Source organism: Tetrao urogallus (genome assembly GCF_951394365.1).
Source record: "Tetrao urogallus genome assembly, chromosome: 15".
NCBI lineage: Eukaryota > Metazoa > Chordata > Aves > Galliformes > Phasianidae > Tetrao > Tetrao urogallus.
Genome location: NC_136828.1, coordinates 14782011 through 14799441, shown reverse-complemented (window position 1 = coordinate 14799441; position 17431 = coordinate 14782011). Strand labels below are relative to the sequence as shown.

The 17431-nt window shown below is 34.9% G+C and overlaps 1 protein-coding gene across 1 annotated transcript in view; it reads left to right on the top strand.

Moving 5' to 3' along the window:
• Positions 1-14576, top strand: part of SNX29 (sorting nexin 29) — a gene marked incomplete at both ends in the record, with an annotated part of 82896 nt that extends 68320 nt beyond the window's left edge. Inside the window, 4 exons of the mRNA XM_079542764.1 lie at positions 416-555; positions 12084-12202; positions 14002-14049; positions 14395-14576. Coding sequence (XP_079398890.1) covers positions 416-555; positions 12084-12202; positions 14002-14049; positions 14395-14576 — 489 coding nt within the window. The remainder of the gene's footprint in view (positions 1-415; positions 556-12083; positions 12203-14001; positions 14050-14394) is intronic.
• Between the last annotated feature and the right edge of the window lie 2855 nt (positions 14577-17431).

The window sequence follows — 17431 nt, the reverse complement described above, 5'->3', positions numbered from 1 at the left end:
ACTGCAGCTAATTGTGATTTTGACTTTGTTTCCAAAGACCTTACTGTGACATTGAAACCAGGTGATCACAATGCCTGCAGCACCTGATGATTTTTGCAGATTTACTATTGGAAAAAGAATTTTGGCTCACAGAAGAGACATTCTGCCAAGGAGAGAAGTCAGTATCAGTGGTTGTTTTTGTGACACGGGTTTTTGCTAGGTTGGATGTGACTGTCTTTATTCAAGTGCAGGGTCGAGGTGTTCTTTCCTTGTTTGCATGTTTTTAGAAATCACCAACGTATTTCTTTAAACAGAATGTGCATGGTTCATCAAAAGATTAAATTGGATGCTTATTAGAACAATTATTATTGATACAATAGAATTGAAAATTAAAAAAAATTACTTGCACTGCTTACATTGTTATTTCTATTTTTAGGATGCAAAATTTGTAGAAGAGCGTCGCAAACAGCTGCAAAATTACCTAAGGAATGTAATGAACAAAGTTATTCAAGTTGTGCCAGAATTTGCAGCCAATCCCAAAAAAGAGACTCTAATTCAGCTGATGCCCTTTTTTGTGTAAGTATCTGTCAAGTATTCAAGAAAATACTTAGCCTTTTTCAGCACAATTTAAAATATACTTCCAACATCTCCCAAATCTTCAAAACAGTGTTACTTATTTTTTCTGATACACAGCATCTGCTCAAATTATAAATGCTTCTGTTATACTTAAAGGAATATATGATGTATATGCTAACTTTTCTTTATTTGCAGTTTTGAACAAAATCACTGTAAATCTTTCAACATGACGAATATGCATTGATGCAGATTTTTCACAAAGTGCATGTTTTCAGTTTTTTTCTCTTTGGGCTTTAAAATTTGTGTTTTGATTTGCTTTTGTGGGTTTTGTGTTTTTGTGTTCAGTTTTGAGGAATGAGGGTGGATCACTGTTAGTGTGTTCTTACCAAATTAAAAAGTCGAGCTCTTGCATTCTTTCTAGGTGAACTTTGATAGTGTATGTTCTGACTTCACTGGTGTTAACTTCAAATGTGTCCAGAAATAATTTAACACAGTCTTGTCTGCTAATAACCTGAAAGCAAACCCTTTGATAATCAGTCACATTGGGATATCATTCATTAAACCTTTGTTTTGCTATAAACATATGATTTACAAATACTGTAAAGAACTATGTAGAGCACTTTTAAAAACTGATATTCATGCAAATTTGCTTTTGCAAGTGACATTAAGTTTTGCTAATAGATTTTCTGTATGCTGTGTGCTAAATCTATTCATAGTAAGGCATTGTAGTAAGTTTGCTCTTCACAAGTCTGTACAGGCTGTGAATGGTTTCAGGTCCAGTTTGGCTCTGTTCCATGACTAATGGGGCATGGAGACCCACGGACCCTCACCCTGGGGGAGGAGGAAGGGTGAAAAGGGGGAGAAAAGGCAGGGAGATGGGCTTGAAAACAAAACAGTGGCAACAAGCTAACGGAGAAAATTAATTTACTAAACACGATATCAGAATGTGCAATAACACAATATGATCCCGTATAATTTAAATTGAAGCTAATAAATCCAGATAAAATGAGGGAGAGAGTATCCAAAAGCAAAGTCCCTACTCTTAAAGCTAAGGGCAAGACAGCTAGGGAGCATGCGCTGCAGAGACGAGCAGCAGAAGGGGCTGCCTTGTGAATTGTGAGCAGTTTTATCTTTATCTTTCCCTCTGAACAGAAAACGGAAATGGAGCAGTGAAAGGTGCCTGGAAAAAATCAAAATCCACAGAACTGGAGCATTATCTCTTTAACTCATGGTGTGCTCTACATGATGTTATGATGTGGAATGCTGATAACAAAAAATCATACAACCATGACACAGGCTCTGTGCCTCTGTGGTTAGGCTGGTTCTCAAAATCAAGATCCATTTAGGTTTGAAAACGTTTCAGTGAAAGGGAGCATACTTAAATGGAGTGCTTGCATGGTCTTATGCAGAAGAGTTTTAGATTTTCAAGTTTAAGGTTAATTTCAAGAAAGCTGTATTTATTAAAAGATGCATAGGTAAATGGAGGAATGCTAAGTTTTATTTTGTAGCTTTTGTATTTTAAGTTTTTTCTGGATCTGAAGAATCAGGATCAATTTTAGGAGGCACCTTGAGGTTGTCAGAAATGGCACAATGATGTCTGTAGAGTCAAATATCTCACCTTCTTATGAACTCACTTTATAGAATCAAACTGAGGGCTATAAAGATGGAAATGATTTTGAGTGCTTTTAGTCAATGGGCCCATATACAGCTTTTTGTTCAGTCATCTTAAAATTGTTTTTCATGCTGGCAAATTCAGAATACATTTGCAATTGAATTTTTAACTCAAATTATTTTTCTTCCTGTCCCATTATATTTCATTTTAAGATTATTCTATACAGTTCTGAGATGTAGTGAAATAATTCCTCGTCAACTTCATTTAATAATCAGCTGTTTTACATGTGCAGCAGGAAAAGAAATTGATAATGTCTGAATAGAAGTGTAACAGGTACTATTTAAGCTCCTATATTATCTTTTGTTCATTCCACACAAGCAGTAAAGCAGAGTAACATGTTGGTCAAGGCTAGGTTTTCCTCCTCAACATGTTCAATTTCGAGGTTTGTAATAAATTATGTTTTTTGTTTTCAGATGTACACAGAGTAGTTCATTGTTAGCTTAGCATTATTGTTAGCTTAGCATTTGTTAGCTTAGCTATTAGCTATTGTTAGCTTAGCATTTCAGGGGATCATAAAGATGTTGACAAAATGAGTATTAAAGTAAGACATAAGTGAGCAATAATTCAAACCAGAGACTATTAGATTAGGAAATACAATGGCTATTCCTGCCATACCACAGGTTGCATTCAAGGGCACTACCTTTTCTTTTTGGAATTGTTTTTGTCAATTTCATAATTCTCATTGAAGCAGTGAATTATAGCAGGTTCTCGAATATTCCTTCGTATCCTGACATGACAAGAGGATTCTTTTAACAAACGTCTGTGTATTATTTCTCTAGAGCTTTTTCTTAAATAATAGAAACAATAATTCAAATAAGAATAGTGCCACTTAGTTGGCCTTATTGCTTTGTCAATGCAAATGTCTGTATTCACATTTTCAAAATTACTTTCGAAATATGCTGCCTATCAGTTAATATTTCATTCAATAGCTTCTCTCCACAGGATATAGTTTATTATACAACAGACACAGGCACTGTTGAAGGATAAACTTAAATCTCTTCACAGAAACATTTGTGGAATAGTGGAATAGTATTTTAAATAAGATTTTTGAATACACAGACGCTAATGTCTTCACATATAAAGGTCATCAAACTGTGATCTAACCCTGAAGCACTGCAAACAATGTCAGTGGGATGTAAGGAAATCTTAAATGCAATTCTGAACAAATTAATTTTTCAAAAAATGAGTTGATGATGGGGTATCTGTAAAAGCTGTTGCACCTACATGTGGCTTCTAACAGCATAAATGACTGTTCATCTTATAGGTCCTAAGCTATTGCCAATGAGCAAATTTTCACTTGATTGCATCCTTTGAAGTGACAGCCTGCATTACCAGCTTGGCACTGAGTTCAGTATTGCTTCAGCAAATCTTTTATGTTCTGTAACAGTAAGCATGTACTTTGATAAAGAGGTATATAATTTACTTGAAGAAAATGGGACTAGCATTTGCTTAAGTATGTGAATTTTAATTGGTAAAGCATCTCCTAATACCTGAAATATGGTAATGAAGCTAATTTATTGCCATGTTAATTGATTGATCTACTCATAAAACCATGTAGACACATTATGCAGCATTTATCTTTCAGCAGAACTGTGATGCCAAGCGCTGATGATCGTTGAAGTAAAAATCTCATATCTTTAAAAAAATAAAAAATAAAAAATCCATGGCAACACCTTCCATAAATAGATTGAAATTTAACAATCTGAATTTTCCAGGATTTCACAGATTGTGTGAAATAGAACTTTGATCCTGGCTCTAACATATTGGAAACTCAAAACTTGAATAGTCACTGAAAAGGTCAGTCAGGTCTTTATCAGGTAGCATTTGTTGCAAATCTGCTGTGCTTTTCCACATGGTAAGTAACTGTTCTGCATCCTCTTAGTTGGTTCAGACTTAAGGTCTGCAAATTTACTTACTTTTTTTTTTTGTTATCTGTGTTGGTAAAGTGGCATGATATTCCAAAGTGAAATTAAGAGCAAATAAAATACACTTCTTCCTGTCACGTGATTGCTTTTCATGCTGTTAGATACTTATATGTAAGTTATTCTATATATCATAGAATTAATGTATGTTTCTTGTAGGCATTGTGTATCATTATGCTTCTATTAACACTGGTTAATATAATTAATGACATATAGAAACCAAATGCAGATTTCTATGTACAAGCAGGTGTCATTTTCATAGCATGTTAGAGTGCACAGCTCAGCATTTAGGTTCCTGTTTAATTTGAAAACAGTGCATATAGACAGAGGAGCAGTTCTGTTAACTGCAGTGACTTTTCTAGCAGGAACTTTGAAGTGGAGTTTACAGCCTGCAGAAGAGTACTGAAATTGCCTTAAACTAGTAGCTTTCACAAAATTTATTTTGGGCGATTGAATAAAAAATATGAAAGACTCAGCAGGTTTTCTGAATGAGATCAATGTGGTTGAAAACTTGAGTCAACAGGGAACCGAAGCCTATATTACAATAAAGAAAATGTGAAATTGAAGCAAACTGAAATATGAATTAGATAAATGAATTTATTTGAAAGAGATGAGTTGATGTGTAGGTTTTTAAAGCTGGAGTGAATTGATTTAGATGGGGAGCTGTAGGAAGGATTGACTTACGGACAACAGAGGTTTAGGTTTGAATCTGCTAGATAGTATCAACTGAGCACAAGAGTTTGAGAGAAGCAGCAAGCATAATTATCAGCAAACAAAATAGTTGGGAAAGTATTGGGCAGTAGGGTGTTGTGGCTGTTGATGTGAATTGATAAAGAAAATAAAACTGGAGAATGTGGGGAATAGAGAATGAATGAGTAGAGCTAGAATAACAGAGGTGAGAGAGCTTGAAGCAGGTTGGAATGAATGGAGGGAATGTATGTTAGTAAAAAAGACGACAGTAGGAAAGAATGCATGTCTTTTGTGCACACAGCAAACAAGCCATTTCATGTAAGTAATGGCAATTTGTTTTTTTTTTTTTTTTAATTGGAAATGGCTGTGAAGGTGTAGGTGAAATAACAGCAAAGTACGAGGCTTAGGGTAGACACAGAATTTTTACTGTCTGTTATGCAGAAGGTATTTCATCTTTTGTTTGAAAATAAACCCGGGGGGGATAAAGATTCAACTCCACATAGGATGTTGGTATGCAGACGTCTGGTGTAGCAAATATTCTGCACTCAGTTTCAAGAAAACAAAGTATTCTGTAAGGGGTATAAAACCAAGATTACGTTTAGTTACTGTTTCAAAGATGAAAATATTTTGAAGAGAATTTGCTGAGAGATGGAAGTATAAGCTTTATTCCTTTCTCTTTGCGCAGGAAGGGCTAATGAATACTTGAGAAAATGTGGCTTAGAAAAACCTGTTTATACGTCTTGCATTGCAGTCTTCCATTGCTTCTTCATTCTCATTTCTGTGCAACACTGTCTGTAATGGAAAAATGGATGCATCCATTCAAATAGACAAGGCAAATAATCTTCATGAGGGAGATGTCCTTATACTTGCATATGTATTTGGCTTTAATCCAGACCATAACCAGTTTGTTTATGCTTAACTTTTCAGAAGGAGGTGGGATATTTCTTTTCCTCATTTTGAAGTCATGTTGAAAAATATTTCAGTTGTCCTTTATGCAAGAACAGCATGAATTAGCCACAGGCCACCAGTGGAAATTCAAAACATCACGTGGTAGCCTTTTTTCTTGGCTTTGTTAATCTTTCAGCTCTAAACAGGGCCCACTGAATTCGGTTGTATTTCAGATGCTATTTTTATGATGTACCTTATTATATTTTGCACTGCTGCGATAATAGCAGAATCCATGAATGGTTAGTAGAAGAATTCTAGAACAAATTGGTGTAATTATTGTCCATTTGTGTATATGCTTGTCTATACTTGCATGTCATATCACTTGTCCCCATTGACATATCAATAATGAAAGTACTTGTTGCTAATTTTTTAAGAATATTCTTGGGAGTGCTTCAGAAGCATCCAAATACCTTTTTCTGTAGGTATGAATTAGATCAAAATTAGATACAGATCACTTCAAAAAATGTAAAATGACCTGAACTATTGATGTCTATGCAGAAATCACTGTCTCCAGGAGCATACCAGAGTAATTTTTCTTCAGATCTTCATATGATTAATAACACAGTGCCTCAGCAATTGATTATTCTGGGGCACTGTGAAAATTTGCTTTCAGATTTAAGTATAATGCAGTCATACTTAAGTGTTCAGTAAAGTTCTTGATATATTGGGAAAAAGAACCCCTAATGTGTGGGTCTGCAGAAATTGCTGTTCCCTGTAGAAAATGTTAGAAATCTGTGCCTCATAAACAGCTTGCATAAAATTGTTAATTTTGCAACTGCATAATGAGCAGAAGAATCTTTCTTATTAATCCATGTCTCAAATCTCTTTTCTAGAACTTGATTTGAAGCTGTAAGAACTCATAAATTCTTTATAAGAGACTTAATTTATTAGTCTTAATACAGTTTCTGGGTAAGTCATAAATATACTGAACCACTCTGAATGCCTTACTTCTTTTAAAGTCTTTCAGTAGAAGACTTCTAAAGATGAAGAAGACAAATCCCAAAGCACTAGCTGTTGAGAACAGCTAGGCATGACCCCATGAAAATTAAATGGGACTGGTTTACATTGTCAGGCAGAGTGAATATTTTATCATGTTTTCACTTCTACAGCTGAGTCAAATACATCTCAATCCTAAGGACTGGGGAGGCCACACCTCAAGTACTGCATTCAGTTTTTTGGGCTGCTCACTGCAAGTAAGATATCAAAGTCCTGGAGCGTGTCTAGAGAAGGCCAGCAAAGCTGGTAAAGGATCTGGAGCACTGACCTTATTTGAGTGAGCTGGGATTATTCCTTCTGGAGAGGGCTCGGGTGACCTTATCACTCTCTATAGCTACCTGAAGGGAGGCTGTAGTGAGCTTGGGGTAGGCCTTTTCTATTGTGTAAATAGTGGCAGGATAAGAGGGAATGGCCTCAAGTTGCACCAGGGGAGATTCAGGCTGGGTATTAAGAAATACTACTTTTCTGAAGGAGTGGTCAGGTACTGGAATGGACTGCCCAGGGAGGTGGTGGAGTCACTAAGCCTGGAGGTGTTCAAGGAATGTTCAGACACTGTTGGAAGGATGTGGATTAGTGAACTATTGGTGATTGGTGGATGTTGGACTGGATGATCTTGTCGGTCTTTGCTAACCTTGGTGATTCCATGACTCCAGCAATTTCCTGTGCCCACGTTTCTCAAGGCACAGGGCAGCTGTATGTCTAAAAGGAAGAAATGCTACATGTAGAGATTTTGTTACTGCAGTCAAGTTGTTATATCACCTATCTAGAGCATAAACAGTCTTTTCGTTGTATCAGCATAGCCTGTTGGTCTTTGGCCATGTACAGTAACGTTGCCAAGGGGAACCATAGGCATGTGCTGTATAGGCGTCTTACAAGAAGTCTTTTCTCCTGCTGCTTGCAAAATGAAACTGCTCCAAGATAAAAATTCTCCATCATCTTGCTCCTTTCTAGTACTAGAACTGATGTTTTTAATTTCTTGGTCAATCCAGACCTAAACTTTAAGGGAGCTGTTGTTCAGTATTTAACCTGACATCTTTGTTGTGGTGGTATCTTCGGAAATTTCAATATCAAGTTGTAGGGGAACAATTTTATCCATGTTTTTATATCTCTTCTGATAATAGCTGACTATTTAAACTTCCAAACGCAGTCTTTTATATTAATAAGTGTAGATCATGTTTCTCATTCATAGCTAAATTTCTGCGAAGTCAGGAATAATGACAAGAACATGCCTCCAATTTGTTTTATGCTTCAGCAACTGGAAAAAAGTATTAACCAGATTAGTAGGTGTTACTAAAGTATATAAAATTATCTTAAATCACAATCTTAGTCACTGAACAGATGTTACAGCTGATTGTAATTGGCAGAAGGTGCTGAGATATGTTGTACTGGCACATCAGCATTATTTCTTGTTTGATTAATAAAAATGTCTTTAATATAGTATGGGCACAGAAACATGAATCCCACGAGAAACTGTCAACAGAAAGTTACGTGATTTTTCTGCCTGCTAATGCCATTCTTCATGAGGTGCATCAGGTACTACTACAATTGTTGCTGTTTCCAGAGATGTATTTCCATGTGAATAAGCAGCTTGATCCTGAGCTTTACTGTGCTCCCAGGATGCGTTTATTACTACTAGACTCTATTCTGATCTCAGACTGGTACAAAAGTAATTCCAATTCCATGCATATTATTTTTATAAGAAACTTCTCTCTCCACCATTATTCAAGAGTTGAAAATGAGACGGAAAATACATTTCTTTATGTATTTATGTGATGCCATCTAAGAGAATACTGCTGTTCCATGTGCTATGTATGTAAAGAAAAACACAGAAAGCTGGGTTTACATTTTGATGCACGTAGAGTTAAGACATTAATGAAAGGGTCTGAAGAAACTAGAAGCTGATTAAAAAGGCAGTAATTTTAAGCTATTTTCTATAGATGCACCTCAGGCAGAACTTGACACCTAGACAAAATCAATGCAACAGGATTGGTGTGCAAGCAAATGCGAGGCAGATCAATCAGGAATGCTGAAATTCTAAACAATGACCTGGTGGGAAGAAGGAATTGATTCTCAGCTGGTTGCGTTTTTTTCTTCAGACTGAGACAAGGTGAGAATGCAGAGAACTTGAGCCTTCAGTACTTGCGTATCCTATGGCTGAACAGGTTCATGCATGGCGAACAGGTTCTGGCACGACTGCCAATCTCAGCCTACAAAATTAAACCCTGTTAAGACTTTAGTGGTTAAGAAGGTAACAGAACAAAAAGAATTGCATACAGGTACGTTTATTCCTTCCTCCTCAATTCCAAATGCAGATTGGCAAAAATAAATTCAAAACAAGTATTTCATCTTCATTTGTATTTGCCAGAAGTACTGGCAGGAGCATTTTAATGTGCTCATACTTCTTCCCAAGAGCTCACAGAATATCAGTCCCTTGGTTTGAAAAAGTGTCTCATGTAGTGCCAGAGACTTGGTTATTTGACCTGTGGCCAGAAAGAGATTGTTAAATCCGTTGACATTGGACGGAAATGGAAGAGTAGCCCTTACTTCCTAGTTTATTGCCATGGGTTCTGGGGGGGTGGTGGTTCATTCTTTTCTCAAATTTAGTAGTTAAACTTGCTGGTGTTATTTGAAATTCAGCATCTTAATTTCAAAGTAAAAAGCTAGAGCTGAAATGAGCAATAATTAAATGGCAAGTTCTTGCATTGGTTTTTGGAGTAGTGTGGAAGAGAAGGGGCTTAGGATGTATATTTACTAACGTATGACTTTTTTTAATACTCCAAACCTTTTTTCACCATCCAGCCTCTGTTTCCATGAGAACGTTTCAGGCCAATAACAGCTGAAATTCATTTTAAGCTTCCGCTTGTCTTTCTGTGTTGGATGCATTGAGGTCGAATTCATTGGTTATAAACTGCTTTATTTAAATCTACATGACATAATGATTTGTCTTAGAATTTCCACTGTGGTGATTAAAAAAAAAAAAAGAATTGCTTATACATTTGAAATAAATCAGCTGTAATTTCCTATTTGATGAATTTACTTTGGAAGTACTGTCATTTAAGTTGCAAGAATTACTTGCAATTTTGTTTTTTATTTTACACACATCAGTGTTCATCCTAAGAATGTTATTATCTCAAGTATTCCTGTCAAGACAGACTGGTATAAATGAGTATCTCATCCTTTTAGAGGACCTTATTTTTCACTTTTTCACTTTTTGTTTTAATGGTATTTTTTTCTCCAGAGGGGAAAAGTCATTTTCCATGTAATTCTGTGGACATGCCAGCAGGAGGAGCTTGAGTATTAAAATGTTCATTCAGAAAAGTACATCACCAATTTAAAGAAATTGCACGTAACACTGTGCTTTCTTCTGCAATACAAACTGCCGTACAGCCATGAAGTAGCTTCTGTTGACCTGACAAAGCTAACGCACTATTGGCAGCGTCCTGTTGGTAAATTAACCTAATTTAGTTTGAGAAAAGCCCAACCAGGCAAAAATTATTTAGTTATAGCAGCTCTTAAATATCAAGGATACATCTACATGTTACAAAGTGCATATGTTAAAAAAAACCCAACCCTCTGAAACTACTCCGTGCTGTACTACAAACACTAGAGAATAAACAATGCATGACAGTAGTTTTATAAACAATATAAAAGCACTGAATAATAATATTTGTGTACTAAAAGAATGTTAATGAGCACAGCTGAAATTGAATTCACATGATCAGAGTTCTCTGTAGCAAATTAGAAAGTAGTGTTGAGTTTCAAAATACTGTATCACAGGACCATGGGGTTGGAAGTCCTATTATCCTTGGCAACCAAAAATTAGTAACATATGCTAAATTTTTAGAGATTTGATTTTGTTGAAAAGAAAATATAGAATTAAAGATCTAGATTGTCAGCCTTGTTATTAAAGGAGGATATATGCCACAGTTACTTCATGCATTTTTTTTTTTTTTATGTCAATGACTTCCTGGTTGCCTAGGAAGACTCTGTTTCATGAACATAGTGAATTTTAATTCAGAAAAATCACCTACCTTGCTATTTTAACTATTACTATAGGCTATTCTGCAAGGAAAGTTAGAGAAGTGAAATACACTACTATTACAAACCCTTCTTTTTTTCCTGTTAATGTTATCATCTAAATTGGACAATTTTTTTTCCGTACTGAATTACATTGTTATTACTGAAGTAAATAACATTGAATGTGTGCATTGTAGTTCCAAAGCTAATTGCTACCACTAATACAGCTACTCTTATCTCAAGGAAGTATTCTGCTTCTTGCAAGTGAATTTTCCACTTGACCCTTGGCCTTGTTAATGTCTTTTGCCTTGCTATGATCTCTCCCACGAGGGTGTACAGAGTGCTTAAGTGGAGTCTGCGTGTGCCTATGGCTTTTTCAGGGTTGTCTGAACTGTGAGGACAGTCACTGCAGGAAAAGGGAACACAGGGTAATCTTTTTTTAAAAGATCTGTATTTATTTAAAATGGCAAGAACTGCAGAAGATTAGTTCCTCCCTTTTGGACTTATTAACTCAATCTGAAAATAAGTAACTTTTAATTTTAAAAAATTATAAAAATAAACTTGACTTTGTATGCTGTGTAATTTTACGGCCTAGATGAGCTACAAAATGCAAAATTTATGTATTAGTCTGTATTTAAGCAGCGTAATTAAAAACCATCTGAAGTCTTCTAAGAGAATGGCAAAAGTACAATGCTATCCCTTTATACTGTAGTTTTCCGAGGAGCGTATAGCCTCTGAATATCACCTAGGTAAGCTTGAATTTTATGTTGCTGTTTGTTCTTGAGCTTAATGTACTTCTCAGAGTCTTTTCAAAAAGGCTCATTCATGTAAGGCTGTAGTCTGTTGTGGGTCAGAAGAGATGCAGGAATTCCCAAGAGGGATGTATTGCTAATGTTCTTCATCACATAATGATACATCCATCCACAATTAGAGGATTGTTAAGTAGAGTATCATCCAAGCTTGTGTCTATTGTGCTTGTACTTCTATCACTTCAAAATGCTTATTCCACCGTTTCCGAACTGCAGCTCAATGCTTTATCTTGTAATTTGCAACCTTCCATAAAGAATTGGAAGTTCTACTAGTTCTCATTACTGAAAGAGCCCATTTGTAAATTGAAGTTGAGATACCTGTAGAAAGAATTTAGTTCTGTGTAGCTGAAGATGTGTGCTGTACTTCTCAGTGATGTGCCAGGCAGTCATAACATCTGCTTTTTTCATGTTCAAAATGATGACAGAATAATTTGCGTATAATTTATTAAAAAACTGCCTTTATTTTCTTCCTAGTGATGTTCCACCTTCTGGAGAAGCAGTAAGCAAAAGCAGTTGCTTGAGAGTGACTACACGCTTCCCAAAACTGTCTCGCAGCCATCAAAGAGAGTCACGAAGTCTGGAACCTCAAAGCGGTGATCTTTGACCCTTTTTCTAATTCTGAATATTGGCACTATGTACTTTAAGTTGCTCTGTGATTCCTTCCTAGCTTGTATTTATAATTTAAGCTCCTGAAGAGACTACAGCTGCATCAACTTAAATCCTGAAAAAGACATTCATTACTAAGGGTCGTATCTTGATGAAGTTCTTTAGAAGTCGGTAATCACTTTCTCAGAATGAGGGCTCTTCACCAGGGCTCACCACACTTGTAAGCATTTCCTTTGTTTTGTGAAGCTTCAATGCACATATTCTCCTTTATTCTGTTCAAGCAAATTCCTTGTTTGTGTTGTTGTGTCTTCCTTTGCACATGTTCATTTTTCTGGTTCAGACACGAGTATTATATCACGACAATTTTCCTTGAAAGAACAGCTATGTTTATCACTACTTACCATGTCAGTAAAATGTACTTTAAATGACCTCACTAATTTATAATCTCTTGTAAATAGAAAGACTGGGAAGACTGTTGTGTTTTTGTTTTTGTTTTTTTTTTTGTAAATTATTATTGGGTTTTTTAAAAACTTGACAAAGTAGATGACAAGGGAAAAATGGTACAGGTGGAAAAAACAGCTTTTCTATGTTTTTAGCTTGATATTTTCAATAGATTTCATTTGTGGCAAGTAATTCTTTAAAATCAGATATCATAATTTTTTTTAGTGAAATTTCAGTCTTGATTTAAGGCTGGGTGCAATATTATTAATTCCTGCAAACCACCACAAAGTCAGCATGGTACAAAATGGTGTTTTCAAGTCTTGGGTTATACTTTGTTATTAGCTTGTCACTGTTGCTACAGGGCAGGCCCTCATATCAACTGTGAGTTTGGAATTAATACTCTTCATTTGTAGAACACTTCACGTGGTGATAATTAAGAATTACCTGTAATGAAAGTGCCTGTTATGCCTGTTACCAATCATCTGACACTGAACAGTATTCTGCTATGGTAATACTGTAAGAGTAACTAAAAAAAAAAAAAAAAAAAAAAAAAAAAAAAACAAGAATTATTACAAGTGATGGAAGTTCAAACAAGGATTAACTGGAATCCAGTTCAGTATCCATTAGTTGCTCTACTGTAGGCAGTCAATTGTGTGTTAACTATTTTCTTCGTTAGGTTTAAGCAGTGTACATCCAGATTTTCTGTCAGTTGTATTCTGGTTTTCCTTTGTGTAAGAACATCCTTATTCTCTGAAGTTTTGTTTTTTAATAATGTTAATTTAAATTTGTGTATTTTGTCATTTTAGTATCTATTAATTTTATTCTCACATCAGTAGATACTGAAATCTAGTGTTATCCTGCAGGAAAAAAAAGTCATGTTGATGATTAATAACAGACTCTTTACATCAGTGCTTTAAGAACAGCAAGTAGTGTCTGTGCGCTGGATCAAAATACAAAATCTGAAAGTGCAGCTTGGAAAATAGCCCTTTTTTTTTTTTTTTTTTAATTAAAAGATGAGTTACTGTTGGTGTCTTGTCTAACGGAAATATTTACTGACGAAGGAAGAAAAGCCAATAGCAAGTCAGCCAAAACCTCTCCCAAACTCTTCAGTATGATGCAATGCTGGCAGGGTAAGCTTTGCCTTCATTGGAAGGAAAAGCAGCTGTAATGGTGGTCCCACTCTGAAACAAATCTGAATTCACTTTTGTGAAAACAGAGACTTGGTTAGTACAAATATGACACACATCCACATTAACAATGAATTGCAAGCAAATCTGAAAGAAAGCATGTTTTTAAATCCTTTGTAATGTACCTGTTTGTTGTTTGAAGCTGTTTTTGTTTTCAGGAAATAATTCACAAATTAAAGGACTTATTGTTCCGAAAGTTGCAAATGGTAAGAAAACTCATTTTGCACAATCCAAATTTAATTTTTTTTTCTATTTGCTAAGGAGGAATTTTTTTCTTGGATCTACATTTGACTCTTAAAACTAGTTCATTTCTGTTCTAGTTCTATGAATTTTTAATGTATGTAGATTACACAAAAATTCTGAACTTGTTTGCTGTGTACAGTTTGTTCTTTATTAACTTCACCTGAATTATCTGCTGCTAAGATTACAGCCTGCAAATAGTGTTTGTGATATAAGGTAGTGTAGTGGGTGCATTACGAATCCATTTAAATACTCACCTGTGGCTTATCTGATCTCAAGATAATTGAATTAAGCCTTTCTTCACAAGTCAGATTTCCCACCTCACTTGGATACTTCAGGAAGGCAATACTTGCATGACTGTGAAAAGATGCCAGGGAACATGAATGCTCAAATTTTTAGCACCTCAGAACATTCTAAGATGCTGTCTTTTATAAAATTACAACTCTCTGTCACAAATCCCATTTTTTTGTTTATTCATCAAAATCAGGAATGACAGTTAACAAAGGATGACTTGCTGGCATTAAGGATTCCAATATATTGTTCATGTAAAATAGCTGCAACTGCAGCAAAGATTCTATCAGCTAGGTGATTGTACCAGTTTCTCTTGTGTCACCTAATTCCATGCGTGTAATTGTCATTTCTGTAGCATATAGTTATTGTTTTTTACAAGTCTCATATATTTTTATAATAGCTGAGTGCTCTTAAGTCCTTAGATCTAGTCTGTGGCTGCTGCACAGCGAGTTGATGGGTTCAGCCAGGTCTTTCTGCCTGCTCTGAACGTCTCTGTGAACACACAATGCAGGACCCAGGCCAGTCTGATCCCAGCAGTTGTTCCTTCAAGCTTTAGCCTACAGTGTGGCATTTAGAAATTTGAAGTATCACTTTCATTTCGTTCTCATTTTATCTTTAGATATATTAAGTTAGTAGGGCTGCTCATCTGCAACCTTTAGAGTCTATTCAACATAAAATGGCATTACTTTTTAATGCTGCTTTCCTGTCGCACACAAAAGGAACAGTTTTCTAAGAAAACCAGGGTAGACAAGACTTGGATCTTTAGCAAATGCAATCATCTATCAGTATTAATCCAAATATTGACCATGTTTTTTCAGAATTTCATTTATTTAGAGATTCTGTCACTCTATAGAGAGAATGCAGTATACTGACCTTGCTTTTTCCATTAAATCAAGTTTTTCAATAATAAAAATAAATTCCAAGGTTTAAATGAGGCAACATATTGGCGTAGTTATAAAGTATTACATTGATACATTCATTAAGTCACATATTGTTAAAAAATTAATAATCTCAAAGCCAGTTACTTTTTGTTGAAATATATTGTTGATGTGGTAGTTGAAATCAAATTGTATTGTCTTACAGAATCTGCTTGAAGTTATAAGCCATCGTGACTGAATCAATACAAGTACTTAAAGGACATAACGGTATTAAAGACCATTGGCTCAAAATTGTGACCTAATTGTGCTAAGGTGTATTTTTGTTAGAAAATGTTTTGTTTTATTTTACAAAACAGTGTGTATATTGGTGTGTCTACATCAGCATGGTAGCTGTTAAATTAATTCATTAGAACCTGCTAGCAAATGGAGTTGAGTGACTCAGAGCAGCAAGCTAATAATAAGTAAGACTCAGTGAGCTCCAAGTGAACTAATGATACTGTTCATCAGGACATATTAATGATTTAAGAAGATGGTGTTTTGTTAACAGAATCAGTTATTAATACTTTCAGATATGGATGTCATTCTCTTTGTTTCAAAGTGGACAAAAATCACAGTTCTGCTGTAAGTTTCATGCCATTTCAAAGGTACAACCATCACATTCCACAACATCTGTGATGTCAAAACGTTTTTCATCCAGTATCTAGTAATTCTGAGGGCAGATAATCTATACCTGTGGATAGAAATACAGTCATCTGCTTATAATTCCCAAGAGAAATCTGTGGAGCAGTTGCTTAATAAGAATAGAAACTCAAGAAATAAAGGTTTTTTTTCTCCTTTTCTGTATGTTAGGGTATTTCAGTCAACGTGTTGTATTACTACCTTGAGTATTAATTTGATGGAATATTTAGCCCTTTTACTAGTTTCTTAGTATTACGTATTGAAAGAATCATTTTAATGTATGAAATTACATACACAAATTATACAAATATCAGCTAACTTGTTTTCTATTTCACATATTGAATGGAAGATGAAAAACTTGCTCCAATGTTGTACATTTATTTATTTCTTGCAGATATCTTACTCTGTACTAACTGTACTTTTATTGTCCAATTATAGATAACATCAGTTGTTTATAAAATCTCTTTTCAAAAGTAAGAAGATACTTCTAATTAATGATAATGGCAAGCTTTTGCTTAATAATTGCATGAAATTATACTAAAAAACACCACTGAATTGTTTAGAGAGGAATGAATTTTCCAAATTTACAAATTGCTGCAAATATCAGGACTTTAAAATATGTATATATATCTTTGCTCCATCTAAACAAATATATTGCACTGCCGTGTAGGAGGAATCAGTTTACTTAAGATTTTGAAGCTGGTGTCTGTTGTCATTACAGAAGTTACTGTAGCAATTGTTCTCTTCAGCAGTGTCAACAATTTAGGACACTAAAAATTACAGGAATGCAAATTTGATTGAACGTATAAATTCTGAAAGGCTGCATTTTCATTTTTCCTGAAAACTGAGATAAATATCTTGTATATGGGACCAAACCGCAGGAAAGTGAAGAAGCTTGACTTCCCTTCTGAATTGGAGGAGAAATCTCAGTGTTCCTGTTAAGCTGTAAAAAGGATTGTATTAATTCTAAAGCATATATGTGTACAGCACTCACCTAAGTATTAATAAACTGTAATACTATTTTAACTTGTTATGCTAATGTTTACATTAGAGATTTTTAAGAAAATGTCTATATATATATAGTTTTCTAAGTATTTTCTTGCATTTTTTAATATTCTGTGGTAATTTTGTTGTAATTTGGTTGAAATATACTACTTTATCAAGATGAAAATAAAAAATGTCTTTCACATTTGAAGCACAGCATGCTTACATCTTATTTGGCCTTTTCAGCTGTTCTGTAAACGCTTCTGTGATCTGTTCATTTTTTCCTCAGAGTTTCTAGAATTATATACTCAGACATCAGACTTTTTGTTGAATTTGTTGAAGCCTTATGTCACCTTATTAGAAGGAGCATTTATTGGCAGAGCAGGGGTTGCCTGTAAATGTCCCTGTTAATTGCAGGGGAGTTGGACTAGATGACCTTTAACTGTCTCTTCTAACTCACATTATTCTGATTCTATTCCCGTGCTCTTTATTTTATTGAGAAATGATGCATTTGGCA